This window comes from Actinia tenebrosa, unplaced genomic scaffold, assembly GCF_029948245.1.
Source record: "Actinia tenebrosa isolate PJP-AT-01 unplaced genomic scaffold, QUT_ActTen_1.0 PGA_scaffold4__44_contigs__length_22323623, whole genome shotgun sequence".
In the NCBI taxonomy this organism is placed as follows: Eukaryota; Metazoa; Cnidaria; class Anthozoa; order Actiniaria; family Actiniidae; genus Actinia; species Actinia tenebrosa.
In genome coordinates this window covers 19,234,517-19,256,143 of record NW_028292581.1, presented here as the reverse complement: position 1 = coordinate 19,256,143, position 21,627 = coordinate 19,234,517, and the positions used below count along the sequence as shown (strand labels likewise).

Here is a 21,627-nt window from a genome sequence, read left to right as displayed (position 1 = left end):
CCGGAGGTCATCGCGGGTTCAAGCATGGCGAAACGCACGTGAGAATTCCAAGTGCAGCGAGATTTTCTTGATTTTCTTCAAAAAAATGGGGAAAAAACAAAAGGAAAAAGAAACAGAGGGAGGAGGATTTCAAAAAGGTTAAGCTCAAGGTCGGCAAGAAGCTACCCAAAGGGGCTAATGAGACGCAGACGTCTTTCAAATCGCAAGGGATCGTTATTCCATCACAAGACCTGACCAAGGAAGGCCAGCTTACTAACACTAGAAAACAGGGTCTGAAGGTAAGAATATCGTATGAATTTAAATCGAGTATTCTATATCTTGAGTGCTCTATAAGTTTGTTTTTGCGGCAGCCACGTTTTAGTTGAGCAAAACAGTACTGTTTGCGTTTGGACCCCCCCTCCCCTCCCCTGCCATACATTATGAACGCAGCCTTAGATTGTTGGATCTCTTAGTAGAGGTGCTTCCTGGTTCTCTCCTGTGCTTCGAGGGTTTTCCAAGAGTGGCTCTTCTTCCACTGGATTCCAATTGGAATTTAAAAGCTGATTTTTTGCAGAGGGAGGAAAGTTGGAAACCCGGAGAACTCTGGAAGCACAGGAGAACCAACAAACGACTTAACTCACTCACAACACCAAGCTAGTCGGGACTCTAACCCAGGTTGCATTGGTGAAAGGCCTGCAATAGTAAAGGAGCATGGTAAAAGGAGGTCATTTCAGTAAATTTTGCATGTTATTTTGTTATTCATTTTGCCTGCCAAACCTGAAATTTGTCCTGTCATTTGGCCATTGGCAGGCCGCTATTTTTAGACCCGATCATGGGAATGATAACTTAGTTTATTTTTTTCCGGTCCGGTATCCTAAAAAATCGTGCGTTCTGATTGGCTGTTTGAGCGGGCGGTATTTTGTAAGTACTGTATCTGCCCATGCGCGCGGTCCGGTATATCCTTTGCTGCTAAACGACAACACAAAACAATTACCAAAACAAGTAAAAAAATACGGGAAAAAAATAAATAAGTTATTTACTGTCCTATAGTCGGTCCGGATAGGGAAAAACTGTGCCCTCGGTCCTACATATATGTAATGTTATCAATGATCATGCTCTTAATTTTATCCTTTTTCAGGATTTGATTCCTCACCTAAGCCACTACAGTCCAACAGTCAGACAAGAAGCCCTTCTTGGATTAAGAAGCCTTTTTCAACAACACATTCACATTTTTCAAGAAAATCTAAGTTTAATCCTAGGTCCTATTGCTGCAAAAATGACAGATACAGACTCAGATGTGCGTCATTCACTTTTGCTTCTGTTACGTTATATTCTTCCTCATCTCCCATGCGATCAAGCAGCTCCCTTCCTTCCACTTCTTGTAGCACACCTGAGCTGTGCAATGTCACATATCTATGAGGATATTCAGCTTGAATCACTTGAGTTTTTCTCTCTTTTCCTGGAGCTTTTCCCAAAACAAATTTCAGCAAATTCAAGCCAACTTCTTGATAACTTTATTGGTTTAATTTCACAACATAGTGGAGGAACCCTTAACCAAAAGAGTTCAAAAGGCAGCACTAAAATTGCTGTAAATCCAAAAGGTAAACTGTCCTCACCAAAGGCAAGACTTAAAATTTTGACTCAATTATATGAATTTTTGAAGGCACTTCATGCTGAAATTACAGCCCCAACTCAGACAGAATTTACAATGGAGTCTGTCTCAAGTAGTCGGTTTTTTAGATTTAGCCAAACAAAGTTGACTTATAGGTCACTACTTTATGAAAATGACAAAGAACCCAAGATTTGTACATTTTCTTTTGGAGACCAGAAGATTGCTCTGGAAAATATTGGACAAGATAATAAAGACAACAGAGAAATGAGTGGTAATTCTGATGTTAAAGAGTTCATGCAAAAGATTGTTCCACTTCTTCTGGAGTTTTGGGTTGAATGTAATCCTTCACAGCTATCAACGTCACTCCCTGATAATGCGCTACCAGCTGTCAACCTGTCAATCATGTTGACTGTCATGAACATTTTGAAGATTCTTCTTCACAAGTTGTTCAAGATGGAAGGAGATGGTGACTCAGATACGCTAAGGAATTGGCTTGTATCACAGTACTTCAAAGAATTCAACACGCATTTCATGAAGCTGTTTCCTTTCCAGGATTCTCTTCATTCAAAGGCCAAAGGCAAAGCTAAATTACCTGAAGCAAATTCTGAGAATTCAACCTTGAATTTAAACATTTCTGTCTGTGAAGTGATGTCTTATTTCATTTACACTTCATCAGTGTCTGCTAAACAAGCAAGTGAAAACATGATGGAGCAACTGGAGGATTTCGTGGTTCAGTCTCTAGAGCAAACCTTTAGAGATAAAGTTAGTCTTGATCAACTCAAAGGCTTTTTGGTTTATGTAGAGAAGGTATTGCAAGGAGCAGATAATCAAGAGGAAAGTAACTCAGCTGCGAGGATCTTGGGTGCTTTGTACAAGTTGTACAAGTCAAGTCACTTATTATCTGGTGTAAAGAACATGTTGCTGAAGTTTTTTGGCACTTTGATAAGAAGGCAGGAGCCTGTCATCGGGTAAGTTTATTGTATTGATTTCATTGATCCTGACATGAGGAAAGGAACTCTATTGGTCCTTTTTTTCCATTCACGTAAAGTATCTATAAATTCACCCCTCCCCCCATCCATCCTTCAATCAGGTAATCCATCTAGACATCTTCAGCCATCAATCTACAGTACCTACACTGTGCCCAACCATCACTCCACCCCCACCCATCAATACCTCTATCTAGACATCCCCAGTCATCAATCTACACTTCCTACACTGTACCCACCCATCACTCCACCCTCGTGCATCAGTACCTCCATCTAGACATCCACAACCCATCAATCTACCTAACCACCCATCAGTCCATCCAGGCAGGTGGTAATATATAATCTTTATGTGTCAATTTATACAATTTTCTTGCCTGAATATATGAATTGATTCAAATTATTTCTTTATTTCTTGGCAAACTCTCTTCACTGATAAACAGCACACAACAAGATATGGGTTGGCAGCGTCCATTAAAACAATGGCTGTGCACCCTTCCCAAACTGCTGGTACAACTGAAGACATCAAGCCCAGAGATGACATACACAGTGCTCAAAGTATTGTCCAGGCAGATGAAGCAAAATGCAGGTGACATTGATCAGAAAGACCTGCAGAAGCAACTCAACAGTTTTCTAGGTTTGTACTGTAAACTGAAACAAAGAATATGGTTTATTAAGTAAACTAGCTAACAAAAATCAATGTATTTGGCAGGTATGTTATATATGTGCAAAGAAAGCTTCTCTTCTGTAAGGTTCACTTCACATGTACAACCGATACGTTCAAAAGTTTTAAACAAATTGCAAGATGAAATTTCTTAGTGCCTAGAGCAGATTTGGATGCTTAGGCATAGTCACTATATAAATATCATAATCATCTTCATGATCATCAGCAACATCATCATCATTTATTTAGAATTTTCTTTTATTGATTTTGTCCTACTCATAAATCACCATCATTGTCATTATCATCACCATCATCATTTATTTATTATTTATTATTATTCTTATTATTAATTCTTATTTATTTATTATTTATCTATCATTTATTTATTGATTTTTATCATTAATTTTGTCCTACTCATAAATCACCATCAGCATCATCATTATAATCACCATCATCATCATCGCCATCATCAACATTATCATCGTCATCATCATCATCACCATCATCATTTTCATTACCATCATCATTGCCATCATCATCAACAGCACCATCATTATTACCATCATCATTATCATCATGTTTTCCTTGTTCGTTTACATCTTTATTCTGTTTAGATCCTACGTCTGGTCCATTTTGTAAACTCAGCAAAGAGATTCAAAACACCACAGCTGAGCTTCTCTTCACCCTCCCTGTTATCGACAACTGTCTTCTACAGACACTATCACTGTGTTGTCACCAGCATGATGTTCCTGTAGATGTCATAAAATACTTGATCCAAGTCCTGCACTACAAGTAGGCATTTTGTTGGCCAGAACAGATTTTATGCATGGATATGAAAATACAGCCATTTTCTCCATGGTCACAAACATATGTCATAACTGTATCGTAATCAGTCACCTTACGTACACTGTATGATTGGCTCAGCAAATTTGCAGATCTTGTGAATGTGATTTTCTAAACGTTTCCTTTTATCACATCTTGATACTACTACTACCAGAATCCTTTGCATGGCTCTTTTTGTTGGCCCCTAGTAACTAGTAACCCCATTATCTTGCTACTCTAAAATGGGTTACATTTGAATAAGAAAAAGAAAATTTAAAGAGGAATGGATTTATATTAAAATTTGAGAAAAAACACTTCATTTTTTCTAAATCTTATACTTTTCTACTTTTTTAATCAATTCATTTAGTATATATACGGTCAATGGTTATATATTACGCAAATTCAGGTAACTAGGCTATTGTCATTGTGGCAGTATAAGTATGACCAATCTGACTTTATTCTTCACTTGACTCTGAAGATGACTTCCGCTAAGGTTGTCCAAATGTCAGTCACATCAAACAGTCCTTCTCCAGACTACATCCACCCGGATGATCATATTACTTCAATTAACATGGTTATATATGTCGGGCGACTTGACTCTGGGTGACTTAACCAGTTTCCGTATATGTATATAATAATTGAACGTCGCTCCAAATATTGTACCCTGATGACGGTCGCGAAGCCCGAAAGCTCAGTTATTAAATTTATAATTTCAAGGTTGTTGAAGCAGTTCATCTATAATAATGATACCAACCTACAAAGAAACACTTCATTCATTTAGTGTTTACTTTTCTTTAAGATCTCCTGCAAGCTGTGGTTTTCTTGACTTGACATCAGCATTTACTTTGTCTTCCTATCTCAGTTTTCTCTTCAGTGTTGCAATAGGTAAAATATATATATATGTCAGATATTCTTTTTTCCAAAGAAACTCTTCATTAGTATTCTTGTGTGAAACAAAATACAACTATTGATTGTCACATGTGACAAGATTTTTAACTTGCCAATGTATTTCCAGGCTATACCAAGGAACATCTTCACAACTTTCAAGCGAATGATGAAGAAGCAGCTTTGTATGTTTGCAAAATTTCGTTTATATAACCTACCTTGAGATCTTTGAACGATTCTATGGACTCAATGTCCTTAAAACAAATTTACAAGCAGACTGACTGTCAAGTTTCTAAAAATGTTATCCATAGGTTGTCATACAACATAGTTGAAGATAGGGACATAATAAAGTGTTGGACCAGACATCAAGATATCTTACAGGTAAAAATATACAAATGAATATTGTAGACTGAAAAGGCTTCATCTGAGCCACATTTTAAAATCATGATAATGGTACGAAATCACAATATTGAACCATTGAATTTGGCTTGAACAAATGGGTACTTTGTAATTTCTTGCTGGGTAACCTTTGGGTTACAGACTTTGGCTGTGACATGCAGAGCAGTGACCTTAACACTAAAGGGAAGGGCTTTGAACAAATGGGTACTGGGTAACTTCTACTCTTGCTGGGTAACCTTGGGTTACAGACTTTGGCTGTGACGTGTAGAGCAGTGACCTTAACACTAAAGGGAAAGGCTTTGAACAAATGACACTGAGTAACTGCTAACCATGTATTTGATCATGTATGTTGTAGGCTGTTTGTAGCACATATACTCAACTGCAGAACGCTGATCAACTTCTACATCTCATGGAACCTGTCTTGAAGATGACGCTGGTATGACATCACATAATGACTTCTTTACAATGCTGTGTGCAGACTTTGATCTTTTTTTTCTTTCTTTCAGGATGAAACAAGAATTCTGCCTTTGACAGTGGCGGATAGTGTGTTGCAGCTATGTTCATGGTATTTGTCAAACACTCATTCAAAGTATTTTAGATGACAGATTTTTCATGACCACATGACAGCAGCCATGTTGGATGGCAGGAACAATGCAATCTCGAGAAACAATTCCATCCCCCAAAGTAAAGGGATTTCGTTGTTCCACCATCCAACATGACCCCAGCATGTGATCATGCAAAACCTCTCTTGAGCATGAGCAGAAAGTTCAGTCTATTTATTATGATTTCTTTTCCTTTTTTTCCAGCTACACTCTGTTATCCCTTACACCCAACATTTCGGCAAATGATTATCAACATTCAAGCATATCATCTTGTTTAATATCAAGTCTGACAGGACTTTCCATTACATGTATGCTTTACACCACAAAGACTGATGATACAATGGAATCCAACCTGGTTGTAAAGAATTGTTTATTCAGTGATGTTATGCAGCTGTTGATGGCACAGCCTTCTATTCTAGAGAAGATACTTGATGATTTACTATCTAAAACACCAGGTAGGGCTTGAAATTCCCTTACAAGTGAAGGCATAATGAACATTGCTTTCTATTTAGAGTTGATTCGTTACGTTTTTACCTCAATAGAGTTTTCTATGATCTGACAAGATACAGTTGTTGGTTTTTTCTCCCCCCCCCCCCCCCCCCCCCTTCCTTTCTCCCTCTCTCTCTCCCTCCCTTACTCCCTACCTTCGTTCCTTCATTCCTTCCTATTTTTCTTCCTTCCTCCCTCCCTCCCTCCCTCCCTCCCTTCCTTCTTTCCTTGCTTCCTTCCTCTTTTTCTTTCTTCGTCCCTCTCTCCCTCCGTTCGTTCGTTCCTCACTTCCTTCATCATTTTCTTCTTTCCTTCCTCCCTCCCTTTCTATCTTTATCTCTTTCTTTCATCCTTTCATTTTTTCTTTCTTTTTCTTCATTTCTTTTAACTGTTTTTCCAATATATTTTTGATTCTTCTAGTTTTCCTCACAGTTGAGTAGGATTTTCCTTACATTTTGACCCATTTCTTAATTTACTTTATCGACAGATCTTAGTCACGAGGTCACAAATATAACTACTAGCTTTCTGCAGGCGTTTGGAGACTATAACAATCCAATGTTTTACTCAGTAGCAGTGGAAACACTCGTAAATAAAATAGTAGTAAGTATAGCTGGCGAGTACTAATAGTAACTATTAGACCTGCAGCCCGAATGGTTTATGAGTCAATGGCCCATGAAGCTGGTCAAAGGCCTAATTGAGACTTTTTAGTATAAAGATATATATATAGCGATTTGCAAACATTCTGCAAAATATTATGGGATATCCTCCCAGATTTTATTAAAGGAATCCCTAGTGATAGACAACACGAAAAAAATATCAGGGATCATATCCCATAATTTTTGATATAATATTTGAGTGACTTTGATCGCATATTTTTTGATCAAACTTGTTCAGTTTTTCTCATTACATCTTCTCTTCCCTATTTTCAATGTCCTTTTCCAACTTTTTTTCTTTCCTTCCTTCCTTCTTTCCTTCCTTCTTTCCTTCCTTCTTTCCTTCCTTCTTTCCTTCCTTCTTTCCTTCCTTCCTTCCTTCAATAAGATAAAATAATGGCGAGATTATGAAAAAGGGATTAGATTATATAATTTAAATTTCTATATTTTCTTATATCAAATTACAGGAAAAGCTTCGGTCACAAGAAAACCAAACTTCACATTTTTCCGACCTGGCTTACCAGTGTTCCCTGTATTGCATAGAAGTGAATCGAAGAAAAGAAAAACAATGAATCTAACCTATGTGCAGTAAGAAACAAACTCTAAATACATTATGCTGCCAATGAGAGGGGAAGCAAGCGATTCTCTAGAGAGACACAAGACACATCCATACAAGCAGATAAAAAAATGAACTAACACTACATGGAAAGTTCTCTTTAGAACTGTTGAAAACTATAGAAATGTCTAGAAAGTCAAATTACATTTCAAAAAAAAAAAAAAAAAAAAAAAAAATAGAAACTTCTGGAGTATTTTCAATAAAACGCCAACAAGATTCAGTCAAACCACAAGATGTTCTTTTTAACAGATTAAACAGCTTTTTCCGTAGTCCGTTCAGTAGTGTTAAGAGAAGAACGAGCCGTAGGCGATTGCTTCTCACACTTTTCAGTAAAAAGCGAACAAAAACATTTATAATACCAGATTCTTGACAAGGTGGGAAGGGAAAGTTACTTCATATGATACTTAGCCATCAGTTTTCGAGTTCTCGATCGTTTGGCTGTCTGCCAGTTTTCTCTTTCGAGCTTTTGAACAAAGTATGAAGCTTGTTTTTTTACGACGTCATCAAAGGATGGCTTGATTGTCCGCGAATGTAAATTCTGAAAACCCGAAAAAAAAATTTGATGCCTTTGATATTGTATTATTTCAACCGATACCTAGCGGCCTGGGCCCGGTTGGCATGTACGAAGGGTGAATAGCACTATCCGGCGGATAAATCCTTATCCAGTGGATAAGTCGATGCTGTTATCCAATAAATTTATCCAGCGGATAGGATTTATCCGTTGGATATAGCGCTATCCAGGCTTCGTACAACCGGACCCTGGCTAAGTAAGCTAGCTAGAGTGCATTTAGTCACACTATTGAATAGTTAGATACATTTATCTAACTTAGATATCTTTCAGTTGACGTCGCCTAAAATAGTAAATGCGCGTCAAACCAACGGTCATGCGAATACGGTGAATATCGTACAATATTCACCTCCAATTAGCCAATGAGAGCGCGCGTTCTTAGGAAGTACACAAGTTGGTATATGCTAAAGTCCATTATCATCTTCGTTTTGTCCCCTGATTTTCAGACCGTTGTAACGCAAATTTTCGATTTATGTGACGTCAACTAAAATAGTAAATAACTTATTTCAAATATTCAACAGTTAGACTAAATTCACTCTAAATTTCCTAGGGGCTAGTATGTCGTGTGCACATTGCGAGTGGTCTCACGTACAAATAAAGTAAGAAGTGTGTCTGCCTGTAAAAACTGCATGCCAAAAGCAAGCAATAGTATAACATGTTTTTGTATTTTCTTCTTGTCGCCAAACACATTCAGTCACTGACCATGGAGATGAGACAGGTCTTAACAAGACGAAAGTTGATTCAGTGCATGTTAATTCTGCATCTGGCCAAGCGTCCAGTGGAGTAGAGAGGGGGGATAAATATTAGAAATTAGAGTGAACCAATACAAATGTTTACGTAAATTTTCTTCTTTTCGTTTGTTTGTTTCTAGTATTTTTTTAAATGTTTTGGGCCCCCCAATTCCTGGGACTTCGATACACCCCTTCAGCTGTTAATAACATTTTTTAGCTACTCTGGTGTGATTGTTGACCTCTAAAAAATTAATTGAATAAATAAAATTCTTACCCTTTTTCTGAGCGATTCCACTGTGAATTGAGAAAACATTTAGAAAATCAACAATCTTGTTTTACTGAGTTATGGCGTGCAACTCATGGATTGCGGAGGGACCACATTTCTTGCTCATATCCACTACATACATTTTCCAATTGAAGCTCCTCCATCCCGCTTTCCCAAGACTTTTTGCATACATATTTCCAATCACCCCCACCCCCCTCGCCTCTCACCTCTGAGGTCTAGGGTTAGAATTCCAGTCGCCCCATGTAATACATGTAAGCTGCGTTGGTTGGTTTTCTTTCTGACTTCAAGGGGTTTTTTTTGGACCGGCTTTTCCTCCCTCCCCTCGAATCAACCCTAATTCAAAGTAATGATAAAAAGGTAAATTATACACCGTGAAAAAATGAAAAAACTTACTGACGTTTCGGACGCTAGTCCTTCGTCCGAAACTAGCGTCCGAAACGTCAGTAAGTTTTTTCATCTTTTCACGGTGTATAATCTACCTTTTTATCATTACTGTTTCATTAGAAACACCGACGCAGCTCACACTAGTTTTTAGCTAGTTATATCTTCCTAATTCAAACTGGTTAGAGCTGTGCTCCGGGGTCATACAGTATAGCGGCTGCCAGAGGCGCCTTCACATGCTTTTAGTTCGACACAGTTGAGCTGTGCCACTGCCTGTACTTGCGGTGGTGATTAGCGATGAAGAGGTATCAGTTGAATGTCCTTGCAACTTACTTGGTTTGCAAAGACAGCAATCAGCCGGTGATTTAGGCTCAGCAGGAACGTCAAGATAAGCTCCCTTAAAAAAGATTTGTGATCGGTATCATTAGAAGAATAAATAGAATATTAAAACTTTGAGTAGAAAATACAGGGAAACCAAGTGAATAAAAAGATATTTTATTTTCATAGTGTGACTCTCTACTCAGGAAGCATTTCTAACCAGGAACTTATCAATGTCTTTTAAATGGTTTGAAGCCAGGTGTTGAAGTTTGTTGTGAAGTGTGAACGTACGGGAGAGTGTAGTTTTGAGAAAGACTGTTGTTGTTGGTGACTGACGTTTCGACACTGAGCGGAAGTCACCTTCAGAGTCATGTGAGAAAAGTCGTGTTGTCTTATGTAAATGTGTGTTGGTGTTTTAACGTTCTCTGTTTGTGTGTTTTTTTCCTTTTCAGGTCAAGATTTCTTAATGCCAATGTCAACATGGCCGGAATCTAATCAGCAATATTTTAAAATCGAAAATCGAGAATTTTAATCCATGGAAGAATTTTAAAAATAAATTCTTTATGTGGAGACATCTCCAGGGATGGCGCATCGTATCATGTACGACTTCACTGATGGCAATTAAGGCTCACCGGCCCGAAGGCATCAGGGAAGAGACTATAGCCGGCCCCCAAGTCATTCTTATAGAGCTAACGGCCTTTCACTATCTGCAACGCAAATTGATTTGAAGTGGGGGGGGATCTGGTCTTCCTGGACCATTGTTCTCATGGCTATTGATATGTTAATTTCTTGGAGCCGTACGTGGTCTATTACCAAACATTCACTCAACAAAGTCATTCTTGTTTTAAATCTTATTGAAAAAAGTTATTTCTCTTTGTTACTAATAATAATGATGATGATGAAGAAGAAGATGATGATGGCGATGATGAGGGTGACGATGATGATCAGTGACGATGATGATGATGATGAGAGTGACGAGGATGACGATGATGATGATGAGAGTGACGATGATGATGACGATGATGATGATGATGATGAGAGTGACGATGATGATGATGAGGATGAGAGTGACGATGACGATGATGAGAGGGACGATGATGATGATGAGGATGATGATGAGAGTGACGATGATGATGATGAGGATGAGAGTGACGATGATGATGATGAGGATGAGGATGAGAGTGACGATGATGATGATGAGGATGAGAGTGACGATGATGAGGATGAGGATGAGAGTGACGATGACGATGATGATGATGAGAGGGACGATGATGATGATGAGGATGAGAGTGACGATGATGATGATGAGGATGAGGATGAGTGACGATGATGATGATGATGATGAGAGTGACGATGATGATGATGATGATGAGTGACGATGATGATGATGAGGATGAGAGTGACGATGATGATGATGATGATGAGGATGAGAGTGACGATGATGATGATGATGATGAGAGGGACGATGATGATATGATGATGATGATTTATTGATGACCTTTCTACATTGCAGCTCTACATTCATCAAGTGTTTACAAATAAATAACCCAGTTCAGTGCCCGCTTACCGGTGGACAAATAGCTCCTTTTAGAAAGCAGCCGATACTTTTTGTGAGAACCATGGGTCCTGGACAGTAACTCTGGTGACATTTGTCGTCTGTGAACCAGAATGGAGGACCTCCCAGGTACGGTGGCTGAATAAGATTAAAGAGAGAAGAAAGAAGCGCGTCAGAATCAAATCAGCAAATGGAAGTCCCTTTTGTAGGGTCTATACTCTTATCGAACATGGAGTTGCGTCAGCATGTGATTCAATCTCAAGTAGAACCAGGATGACGGACAGATGACCAGGAAACTCACGGATAGAACCCTGAAACAACCTCTGGGCTGATCTAAGTCAGGGCAAAGCTAACTCACAGATTGAACCCTTAAACAACCTCTGAGCTAATCTAAGTCAGGGCATGGCTAACTCACGGATAGAACCCTGAAACAACCTCTGGGCTGATCTAAGTCAGGGCAAAGCTAACTCACAGATTGAACCCTTAAACAACCTCTGAGCTAATCTAAGTCAGGGCATGGCTAACTCACGGATAGAACCCTGAAACAACCTCTGGGCTGATCTAAGTCAGGGCACGGATAAATCACAGATAGAACCCTGAAACAACCTCTGGGCTGATCTAAGTCAGGGCATGGCTAACTCACAGGTAGAACCCTGAAAAAACCCAAGGGCTGATCAAAGCCAGGACACAGCTAACCCATAGATCACATTGCATTTTAGCGTGTTGAGTTTGGCGGAGGGAGAAAACATGAAGAAAACCTAAGGAATTAAGAGGTAGTTTTTCAGTGATGTCTGGGAAGGACAATTAACTCACCACTTGAGGAGCGCCATTCTTATCCAAGCAAGGATACGGTCCAGAATACACCTGTGGCTGTTCTAGTTTTTGTCTTTTATTCCAGAGGTGCTCATCTTTAATGGCTACATCGTTAGATATCAAATAAGCCGCTGTATGGATAATCAGAGACAATAGCAATCAGTTCAATTGTATGAAGAGAAAAAGAGATAGAGGATATTACATGGGCGCGCGGAGATACGAAATTTATCTTAAAAGATCTCTCACGCAGCGCAGCGAACGAGTGAGAGATTTTCAACACAAGAAGATAAATTACGTATCTCCAAGCGACCATGTAACATTCTGTTTATTACATAATTGTCCATAAAACCAACTTAATAAAGCTTTTTATTATCGTAACAAACTAATAGCTTAAATACACATGGTAACAATATTTTCACATGTGAAAATAACATGTTATTTTCAATAATAAAGCAAAAATAACATTATTCATGCAAACAAGGTATTTTTTACACACCCTGTGAGTCTAATAGATTTAAAGAATAAGTCGACTCACCTGAAGTAGTATGAATGGCAACAGGAATACAAATATATATTAGTACAGGAAGGGAACTGTCCTTGATTCAAGAGCAAACAACACACTTACATTTCAAAACCAGTGTAAATAACAAATAAATGTGTCAACATTTTAAACATTTTAATAGAATCATTAGAATTTCTTACTTATTATAAAATATTACAAATTTAGCCTGTCTTACCATTTTGAAATAGTCATATAGAGAATTTTAAAACGGGTGCTGCAAATTTTTGAATGACCAAAACAGGTCGTAGCAGTTTTCGATTATGCTCGGAATTATTTATTTATGTCTGTGATCGCAACGGGCAATTTTAACTTCCTATTTTATTCCCGTCATACAAACGTGTCCCATGAGGCTAAGTAAAAGTCATATCCAAAGCTAAATTTTACTTTTCTTCTCTTTTTTAGCCGAAAAATTGCGATCTTGGTAGAACTCGACCAAGACTTTCCTCTAAAAGGAGTGGGTTTTCGACCATTTTCCAACGTTTTGTCAAAATAAATCCAAAACGAGAACGGTGGTCTAATTTTTCCACTAGGTGCACGAGTCAAATTCGTCGAACTTTCGAAGTTCCAAACGAGTGTTTTTAAGGCTTTTTCGCAGAAGAAACACTTCAAGACACATAATAAACTATTGATCTTTATTTCCAGATATTTTTTTCCAGAAAGATCGACTACTGAAGAAAGATTTTAGAAGCAGAATTTGAACTCCATCGATAAACAGCTACCTCTGTGCAACACTGGGGATCCCTAACCAGAGAAATCCGAAACCACTAATACTTAGGATAGTATACCTGTGGCTTGTGGAATAAAAGGCGCTCAAGAAGCGCATGTGGTTAGCCCATGAGTTCAACCATGTGATCAGAACGGACCAAAAAAATGAACTTGTGTATAAAATGCATTTCCAATGAACTTTGTGACAAATGTGAAACGTAAATCTCCTCAGTATACATACATGAGAAATTATGCTACATTTACGCTTATTTTATTTAAAATTTTTGGTTTTACTTAGTGTTTGAGGTTTTTAAAGCCATATAAAAATCTCGAACCATGTATTTATGTGTTTTCTAAAAAACTTTCACAACACTCAGGCTTTTACATTTGAATATTAAAAGCACTGCTGCTCGTTTTTATATATAGTACATGACAGTGCTGAACGACTGTTTCCATAGTGATCTTTGTTGTTTAGTGTCAAATCTGCTGTATATTTAGCAAGAACCCATCTCACATGATTGCAAAGAAATATAAATAATTTTAAGACAATGTTGATCTTTATCGATCACAATAAACTCCTATTATTATTGCTAGGACATGGTTTTTCGATTGTTCTAAGAACGAATTTGAAAATCCCATGCATTATCTTAAAAATGATCCAAAATACTATTGGAAGCGATTCAAGATACATTCCACAATGGGTCTGATTTAATTCACTGACTGACAATGCGTTTTTTTGTTGTGCTGTAGTGAGGCTAGACTGTGTGTGTTGTGTGGAGGGTAGAACCTCACCCTTAACTAAAAATTTTTGTGTTGTGTAGAGGGTAGACCTCACCCTTATCTCGAAATGTGTGTGTTGTGTTGAGGGTAGACCTGACCCTTAACTAAAAATGTGTGTGTTGTGTGGAGGGTAGACCTGACCCTTATCTAAAAATGTGTGTGTTGTGTGGAGGGTAGACCTGACCCTTAACTAAAAATGTGTGGGTTGTGTGGAGGGTAGACCTGACCCTTAACTAAAAATGTGTGTGTTGTGTGGAGGGTAGACCTGACCCTTATCTAAAAATGTGTGTGTTGTGTAGAGGGTAGACCTCAACCTTAACTAAAAATGTGTGTGTTGTGGGGAGGGTAGACCTGACCCTTAACTAAAAATGTGTCTTGTGTGGAGGGTAGACCTGACCCTTAACTAAAAATGTGTAAGTGTAAACATGTAAGTCTCTAAGGACGCTTGGCGATAGATGTTTTTGCATGGCTTCTCCCAAACTGTGGAATGGGCTCCCACTGGACATTCGCAACATCTCTTCTCTTGTCAAATTTAAGACGGCCCTAAAGTCGTATTTTTATAAGATGGCATATTTTAATTAGATTATTCTTTATTTGTTTAAATATTTTTATTTTATTCATTCATTTATATATATATATATATATATATGTTTGGCTGGGTTGGGGAAGGTTGAGATTTAATAATTTTAACGTTTTCATTCATGTAAATTTTTATATATTTAGTATTGTTATCTTTTCTTATTAGATTGTAATGCGCATTAGAAAACAGCAATATTGATTTTTGCACAATATAAGTTAATAAATTATCATTATTATTTATTATTATTAACCTTAACTAAAAATGTGTGTGTGTGTGGAGGGTAGACCTCACCCTTAACTAAACATGTGTGTGTTGTGTGGAGGGTAGACCTCACCCTTAACTAAAAATGTGTGTGTTGTGTGGAGGGTAGACCTCACCCTTAACTAAAAATGTGTGTGTTGTGTAGAGGGTAGACCTGACCCTTAAATCAAAATGTGTGTGTTGTGTGGAGGGTAGACCTGACCCTTAACTAAAAATGTGTGTCGTGTAGAGGGTAGACCTGACCCTTAACTACAAATTTGTGTGTTGTGTGGAAGATAGACCTCAACCTTAACTAAAAATGTGCGTCTTGTGTGGAGGGTAGACCTGACCCTTAACTAAAAATGTGTAAGTGTAAACATGTAAGTCTCTAAGGACGCTTGGCGATAGATGTTTTTGTATGGCTTCTCCCAAACTGTGGAATGGGCTCCCACTGGACATTCGCAACATCTCTTCTCTTGTCAAATTTAAGACGGCCCTAAAGTTGTATTTTCATAAGGTGGCATATTTTAATTAGATTATTCTTTATTTGTTTAAATATTTTTATTTTATTCATTCATTTATATATATATATATATATATATATGTTTGGCTGGGTTGGGGAAGGGTGAGATTTAATAATTTTAACGTTTTTATTCGTGTAAATTTTTATTTATTTAGTATTGTTATCTTTTCTTATTAGATTGTAATGTGCATTAGAAAACAGCAATGTTGATTTTTGCACAATATAAGTTAATAAATTATTATTATTATTTATTATTATTAACCTTAACTAAAAATGTGTGTGTTGTGTGGAGGGTAGACCTCACCCTTCACTAAAAATGTGTGTGTTGTGTAGAGGGTAGACCTGACCCTTAACTAAAAATGTGTGTAATGATGAAAAGGTAAATTATACACCGTGAAAAGATGAAAAAACTTACTGACGTTACGGACGCTAGTCCTTCGTCGGAGTAAAAGAAAAAGAGGTGTTACAAAGGAGTGTATATATGATAGAATAAGACAAAAGAAACCAATGAGAACAAGGTAGGCAAGGAAACAAAAACAAACAATCAAAAGACAAAAGAAAAGGTTAGTTGAAAGTAAAGCGTTCATTAATCCAGTTGGGACTAAGAGTGCCCAATAGGTGAATAAGCTGCATTTCTTTGGTCTTGCGACAATCATTGTTGCCGTTAATCATTACTGTTTCATTAGATACACCGACGCAGCTCACACTAGTTTTTAGCTAGTTATATCTTCTTAAAAATGTGTGTGTTGTGTGGAGGGTAGACCTGACCCTTAACTAAAAATGTGGGTGTTGTGGGGAGGGTAGACCTCACCCTTAACTAAAAATGTGTGTGTTGTGGGGAGGGTAGACCTCACCCTTAACTAAAAATGTGTGTGTTGTGGGGAGGGTAGACCTGACCCTTAACTAAAAATGTGTGTGTTGTGGGGAGGGTAAACCTCACCCTTAACTAAAATGTGTGTGTTGTGGGGAGGGTAGACCTCAACCTTAACTAATAATGTGTGTGTTGTGTGGAGGGTAAACCTCACCCTTAACTAAAATGTGTGTGTTGTGGGGAGGGTAGACCTCACCCTTATCTAAAAATGTGTGTGTTGTGTGGAGGGTAGACCTCACCTTTAACTAAAATGTGTGTGTTGTGTAGAGGGTAGACCTGACCCTTAACTAAAAATGTGTGTGTTGTGTGGAAGATAGACCTCAACCTTAACTAAAAATGTGTGCTTTGGGGAGGGTAGTTAACTAGTGGTTACTGACCACTCTACCCTGCCCAATGATACCTAGTTACTGTCCAATGAGGTTTCCATTGAAATGAGTCATTTTTCTTCTATTTTTTGATAGACATTTAAAAACCAACCACGAATTATTTTTATCGTTTGATGTCATTTTTGAAGTTTGATGGAAAACCTGTCCCGGATTAGTTTTGAATTCAGCAGTGATCGATACTAACAGAAGAGAGCGGGGCAGCATTCAAAAGCCAGGACAGGTTTTCCATTGTAATGCAAACCATACATCAAACATCAGCCCCGCTTACCATAAACCACGAAACGAAACGAAACGAAACGAAACAATAAAATGCGAAACGAGGATTTCGCATTTTACAGATCTTTAAAATGCGAAACCGTCATTTCGCATTTTACAGATGTCGTAAAATGCAAAACGACAGACTGTAACCTGAGGCTTTGTTACTCACGAAGTTGGATGAAAACTGTGTAGCTCCATGTTTTAGAAAATTAGAGATTACTTTGATTCTCAGTGGGAAGAACAGTGTAAACTTTCCATGTACCAAAAGCCACAAATTCATAAACTATATTGAAATACTTCAACTCGTGTTATTGTGGCGGATTGTGGCGCCATTTTGAATGCACAGGGACCCCAATCGAATCATAATATATGACAGCACAAAGGAAGCCCACAAAGAGAAAAGCGAGAAAAGGATTCAATTTATTTCTAGTTTTTTCTCAGAAAAGCATGCAGCACAAACTATGCATAACTAACATAAACATGTGGTTAAGTCAAAATTGATATTCAAAGTGATATTCATGCTAATGACATTTTTCTAGTACAGCCGTTATTCAGCACCAGACGCACCAGACTGTTATAACTCGACGGCAAAACATAAGGAAAACGCTTCAAATAATTTTAAACGCCATACTTCTCTAACCTCTTTGAAAGAAGTTCAAAAGTAAAACCTTTGGCGCTAAAGTTTTTCTCTGATGTCAACTGATGTCATATGTTATGATTCGATTGGGGTCCCTGTGCATTCAAAATGGCGCCACAACAACAGGAGTTGAAGTATTTCAATATAGTTTATTAATTTGTGGCTTTTGGTACATGGAACGTTTACACTGTTCTTCCCACTGAGATTCAAAGTAATCTCTAATTTTCCAAGACATGGAGCTACACAGTTTTCATCCAATTTCGTGAGTAAGCTTACAGTTAACATGGAATCGCAAGGCCTCAGGTTACAGTCTGTCGTTTCGCATTTTACACATCTGTAAAATGCGTAATCACGGTTTCGCAATTTAAAGATCTGTAAAATGCGAAATCCTCCTTTCGCATTTTATTGTTTCGTTTCGTTTCGTTTCGTGGTTTATGGTAATCCCATCAGCCCTCATTCTTGAATTTCAATGGAAACCCTCTCCCTAGGGTTTTAACCTTGATACAGCATGAAGGGAGAAACATCAGCAAGGCATATACCATCTATTTTTTATGTTTTATCTTATTATTTATATCTTATAAGTTTATATATTAGATGGTAAATCTGTTGCCTTATCAAACTCAGCTGAGAACTGTCCCAAAATATGTAGATCAAATTCATCTTTTCCAGTCTGAACGACTTATTTAAAAGAAATCTATTTAATTTAACTGATGACATAGAAATTGCATCTTCTTTTCACATCTTAACTTGAATCCCAATCCCCACTGGGGGAAGGGAGAAGGTTTGAAGTTTCCACTGAGCAAATACAACATCATGCATACCTGTGGCACCTAATGTTAGCTGAGATTGTGGCTGTTCTTGTGTCTCCATCATATCTCCCAACACACTGCTGTATTTCTGTCTTTCATTTGAAAGAAGATACCTTAACCAACAAAGGTATTTGAAATTGGCTGAGCTACGCACGCCGTGTTCCAAAAAAATTGAACTTTCGTGTCGAATCAGAACATTTGAGCCGCCATCTTGGATGTGGAGCCAGTGATGGATGACTGGGAGCTAAAAATAGAATAAAAAATAAAATGAAAATGAAAAAGTCTTCCTTGTGAAAAAATAAATACGTGTTTGAATAATAATCGAAAGATGCGCATTAAACTAAATCGATAAACATACCCGCCTCACTTGTCAGACAAAAACCAAATGATCGTAAAAACCTAACCGGAATTTGATATCAAGATTGGGATCCCTGTGTCGTTATTACCACATATGCAACTCAGCACATTTCGAAGATGAATTTGTGAATTTTTCTAAGCGCAAGTTTTCCTTCAAATCTCTTCGATTTTTAACCTTGAACGTGGTTAGATCTACTGTAATCTTGTCTTAGTACAATCTTTCTGATAGGTATAGTGATGTTCAAGTGGAATCAGACGATCGATATGTGACTACAATGTGCTACATCGAATAACGAAGGCGGAAGTGTACATGTCGTAAAAGACCAAGACATATGATAAAAAACACTTCTATCACGACGGTAAGACTATAAATGAACGAAAATATCGTGAAAAGAAAGGGGATTAACTGGTATTAGACGGATTTATCATAAGTTTTACCGCTGAATAGTCTCTTTCACAGTTCCCTGCGCCATCTTTGAAAGCGAAGCGAGACGAACGGTGAGCTTTGCATTGATAGAGACCTTTTTTTAACACCTTGGACAATTATTCACATGTCTCTATCATTGTCTCGCTTCGATGCAAAGACACGGCTACCTTTCATACCCTCATCGAAAAATCGAAAGAGAATGTCTTATTTAGTAACTACTGAAAATTTGAGATATTTTGGGAGTAAAATTTTTTTGAAAGCGGTATGATTTGTTTAACTAATAGATCAGGCTTAGCAATGTTGTGTTTTCTGATAAAACACGATTGGAGCTGTAGGACACGAAAGAAGTTATACAGCTTCTACAGCTTCAGGATATTCTGATGGGTATTCTCTAAAGGGGGATGTTAGAAACATAGAATCGAAGCTCCTCTGTCTTTGATTACTTGAATATTCATTCTGATTGGCCACACCATATTTACTCAATTACGTCACAAGCTATGCCACGTGTAATACCGACAGGAAATGTTAGCTTCGTTCCCAGTTTTAGTCATTAGTTAGTCAGATCGTCCACGATAGAGTCGTATATTTGGAAGCTGTTTGAAGAAGTAGTTAAAGTTACCCCCTGGCCCTTTAGAGTGCAAGCGGGAACAGATGTGTAAGTACAGTAATTAGCTTTACACCTCGTCTAAGCCTTAGCCTCGTGCATAATAGCCTTTTAGTTACTTTATAAGACCCGTCTGTGGTTTAGATTATGTTTAGTCAAGCACACGGCAACGTCCTGAGATTTCTATTGCTTAAGCATTCAATTTACAAAGCTTAGCCTATATCTATATTTATACATTTAAATCTATACCTTTATGCCTGAAGCCTTTATTGATCTTATTATCGCTAGTATATTTTCACGTCGCTTGCAGTGGCACACCCTAAGGCATAACCAAAATCGCATCATTTATATTAGTACTAAAACTATAGTACTAAAACTGTGATCGGAATGTATGTTATTCTTTATGCGTGATTCTATTATCTCGTACAACATGAGTATAAAAAGCAAATGCTGAACTTCGCTTAGTCGAATGTTGATCGCTCATGTTGAAAGTTGACTTTTTACAAAATCAAAGTTGATCTGTGAAGTTGAAAGTTGATCGCTCATGTTGAAAGTTGATCTGTGAAGCTGGATGTTGATCTGAGCTTTGCATTGATAGAGACCTTTTTTTAACACCTTGGACAATTATTCACATGTCTCTATCATTGTCTCGCTTCGATGCAAAGACACGGCTACCTTTCATACCCTCATCGAAAAATCGAAAGAGAATGTCTTATTTAGTAACTACTGAAAATTTGAGATATTTTGGGAGTAAAATTTTTTTGAAAGCGGTATGATTTGTTTAACTAATAGATCAGGCTTAGCAATGTTGTGTTTTCTGATAAAACACGATTGGAGCTGTAGGACACGAAAGAAGTTATACAGCTTCTACAGCTTCAGGATATTCTGATGGGTATTCTCTAAAGGGGGATGTTAGAAACATAGAATCGAAGCTCCTCTGTCTTTGATTACTTGAATATTCATTCTGATTGGCCACACCATATTTACTCAATTACGTCACAAGCTATGCCACGTGTAATACCGACAGGAAATGTTAGCTTCGTTCCCAGTTTTAGTCATTAGTTAGTCAGATCGTCCACGATAGAGTCGTATATTTGGAAGCTGTTTGAAGAAGTAGTTAAAGTTACCCCCTGGCCCTTTAGAGTGCAAGCGGGAACAGATGTGTAAGTACAGTAATTAGCTTTACACCTCGTCTAAGCCTTAGCCTCGTGCATAATAGCCTTTTAGTTACTTTATAAGACCCGTCTGTGGTTTAGATTATGTTTAGTCAAGCACACGGCAACGTCCTGAGATTTCTATTGCTTAAGCATTCAATTTACAAAGCTTAGCCTATATCTATATTTATACATTTAAATCTATACCTTTATGCCTGAAGCCTTTATTGATCTTATTATCGCTAGTATATTTTCACGTCGCTTGCAGTGGCACACCCTAAGGCATAACCAAAATCGCATCATTTATATTAGTACTAAAACTATAGTACTAAAACTGTGATCGGAATGTATGTTATTCTTTATGCGTGATTCTATTAT

At 37.7% G+C, this 21,627-nt stretch overlaps 3 protein-coding genes across 6 annotated transcripts in view; 2 read left to right on the top strand and 1 right to left on the bottom strand.

The window, feature by feature from the left end:
* Positions 1 to 83: 83 nt before the first annotated feature.
* Positions 84 to 9,285, top strand: LOC116290225 (testis-expressed protein 10 homolog; the record flags this gene model as incomplete). The annotated part of the gene is made up of 12 exons (XM_089036868.1): positions 84 to 278; positions 1,118 to 2,559; positions 3,018 to 3,211; positions 3,853 to 4,030; positions 4,860 to 4,945; positions 5,076 to 5,130; positions 5,257 to 5,326; positions 5,700 to 5,780; positions 5,851 to 5,909; positions 6,151 to 6,401; positions 6,923 to 7,035; positions 7,556 to 9,285. Coding segments are annotated over 12 exons (2,829 nt in total), but the record flags the coding sequence as incomplete, so codon positions are not given.
* On the bottom strand, positions 7,176 to 19,568 carry LOC116290226 (uncharacterized). The gene is made up of 7 exons (XM_089036651.1): positions 19,503 to 19,568; positions 18,720 to 18,951; positions 12,357 to 12,487; positions 11,556 to 11,681; positions 10,004 to 10,067; positions 9,278 to 9,297; positions 7,176 to 8,242 (listed from the first exon to the last, which is right to left on the bottom strand). Exons 2-7 carry the CDS (start codon positions 18,769 to 18,771, stop codon positions 8,093 to 8,095), a joined length of 543 nt encoding a protein of 180 aa, XP_088892777.1. The 5' UTR covers positions 18,772 to 18,951; positions 19,503 to 19,568; the 3' UTR covers positions 7,176 to 8,092.
* The window catches only part of LOC116291782 (uncharacterized), a 33,351-nt gene continuing 29,745 nt past the window's right edge, over positions 18,022 to 21,627 (top strand). For 2 of the 4 annotated variants that reach the window (XM_089036649.1, XM_089036646.1), the window contains exon 1: positions 19,155 to 19,423. The gene's annotated coding sequence lies outside the window, so the exon portion shown is untranslated. Of the gene's footprint in view, positions 18,161 to 19,154; positions 19,424 to 20,778; positions 21,259 to 21,627 lie in introns of those variants that run through there. The other 2 variants (XM_089036647.1, XM_089036648.1) reach the window with 2 other exon arrangements.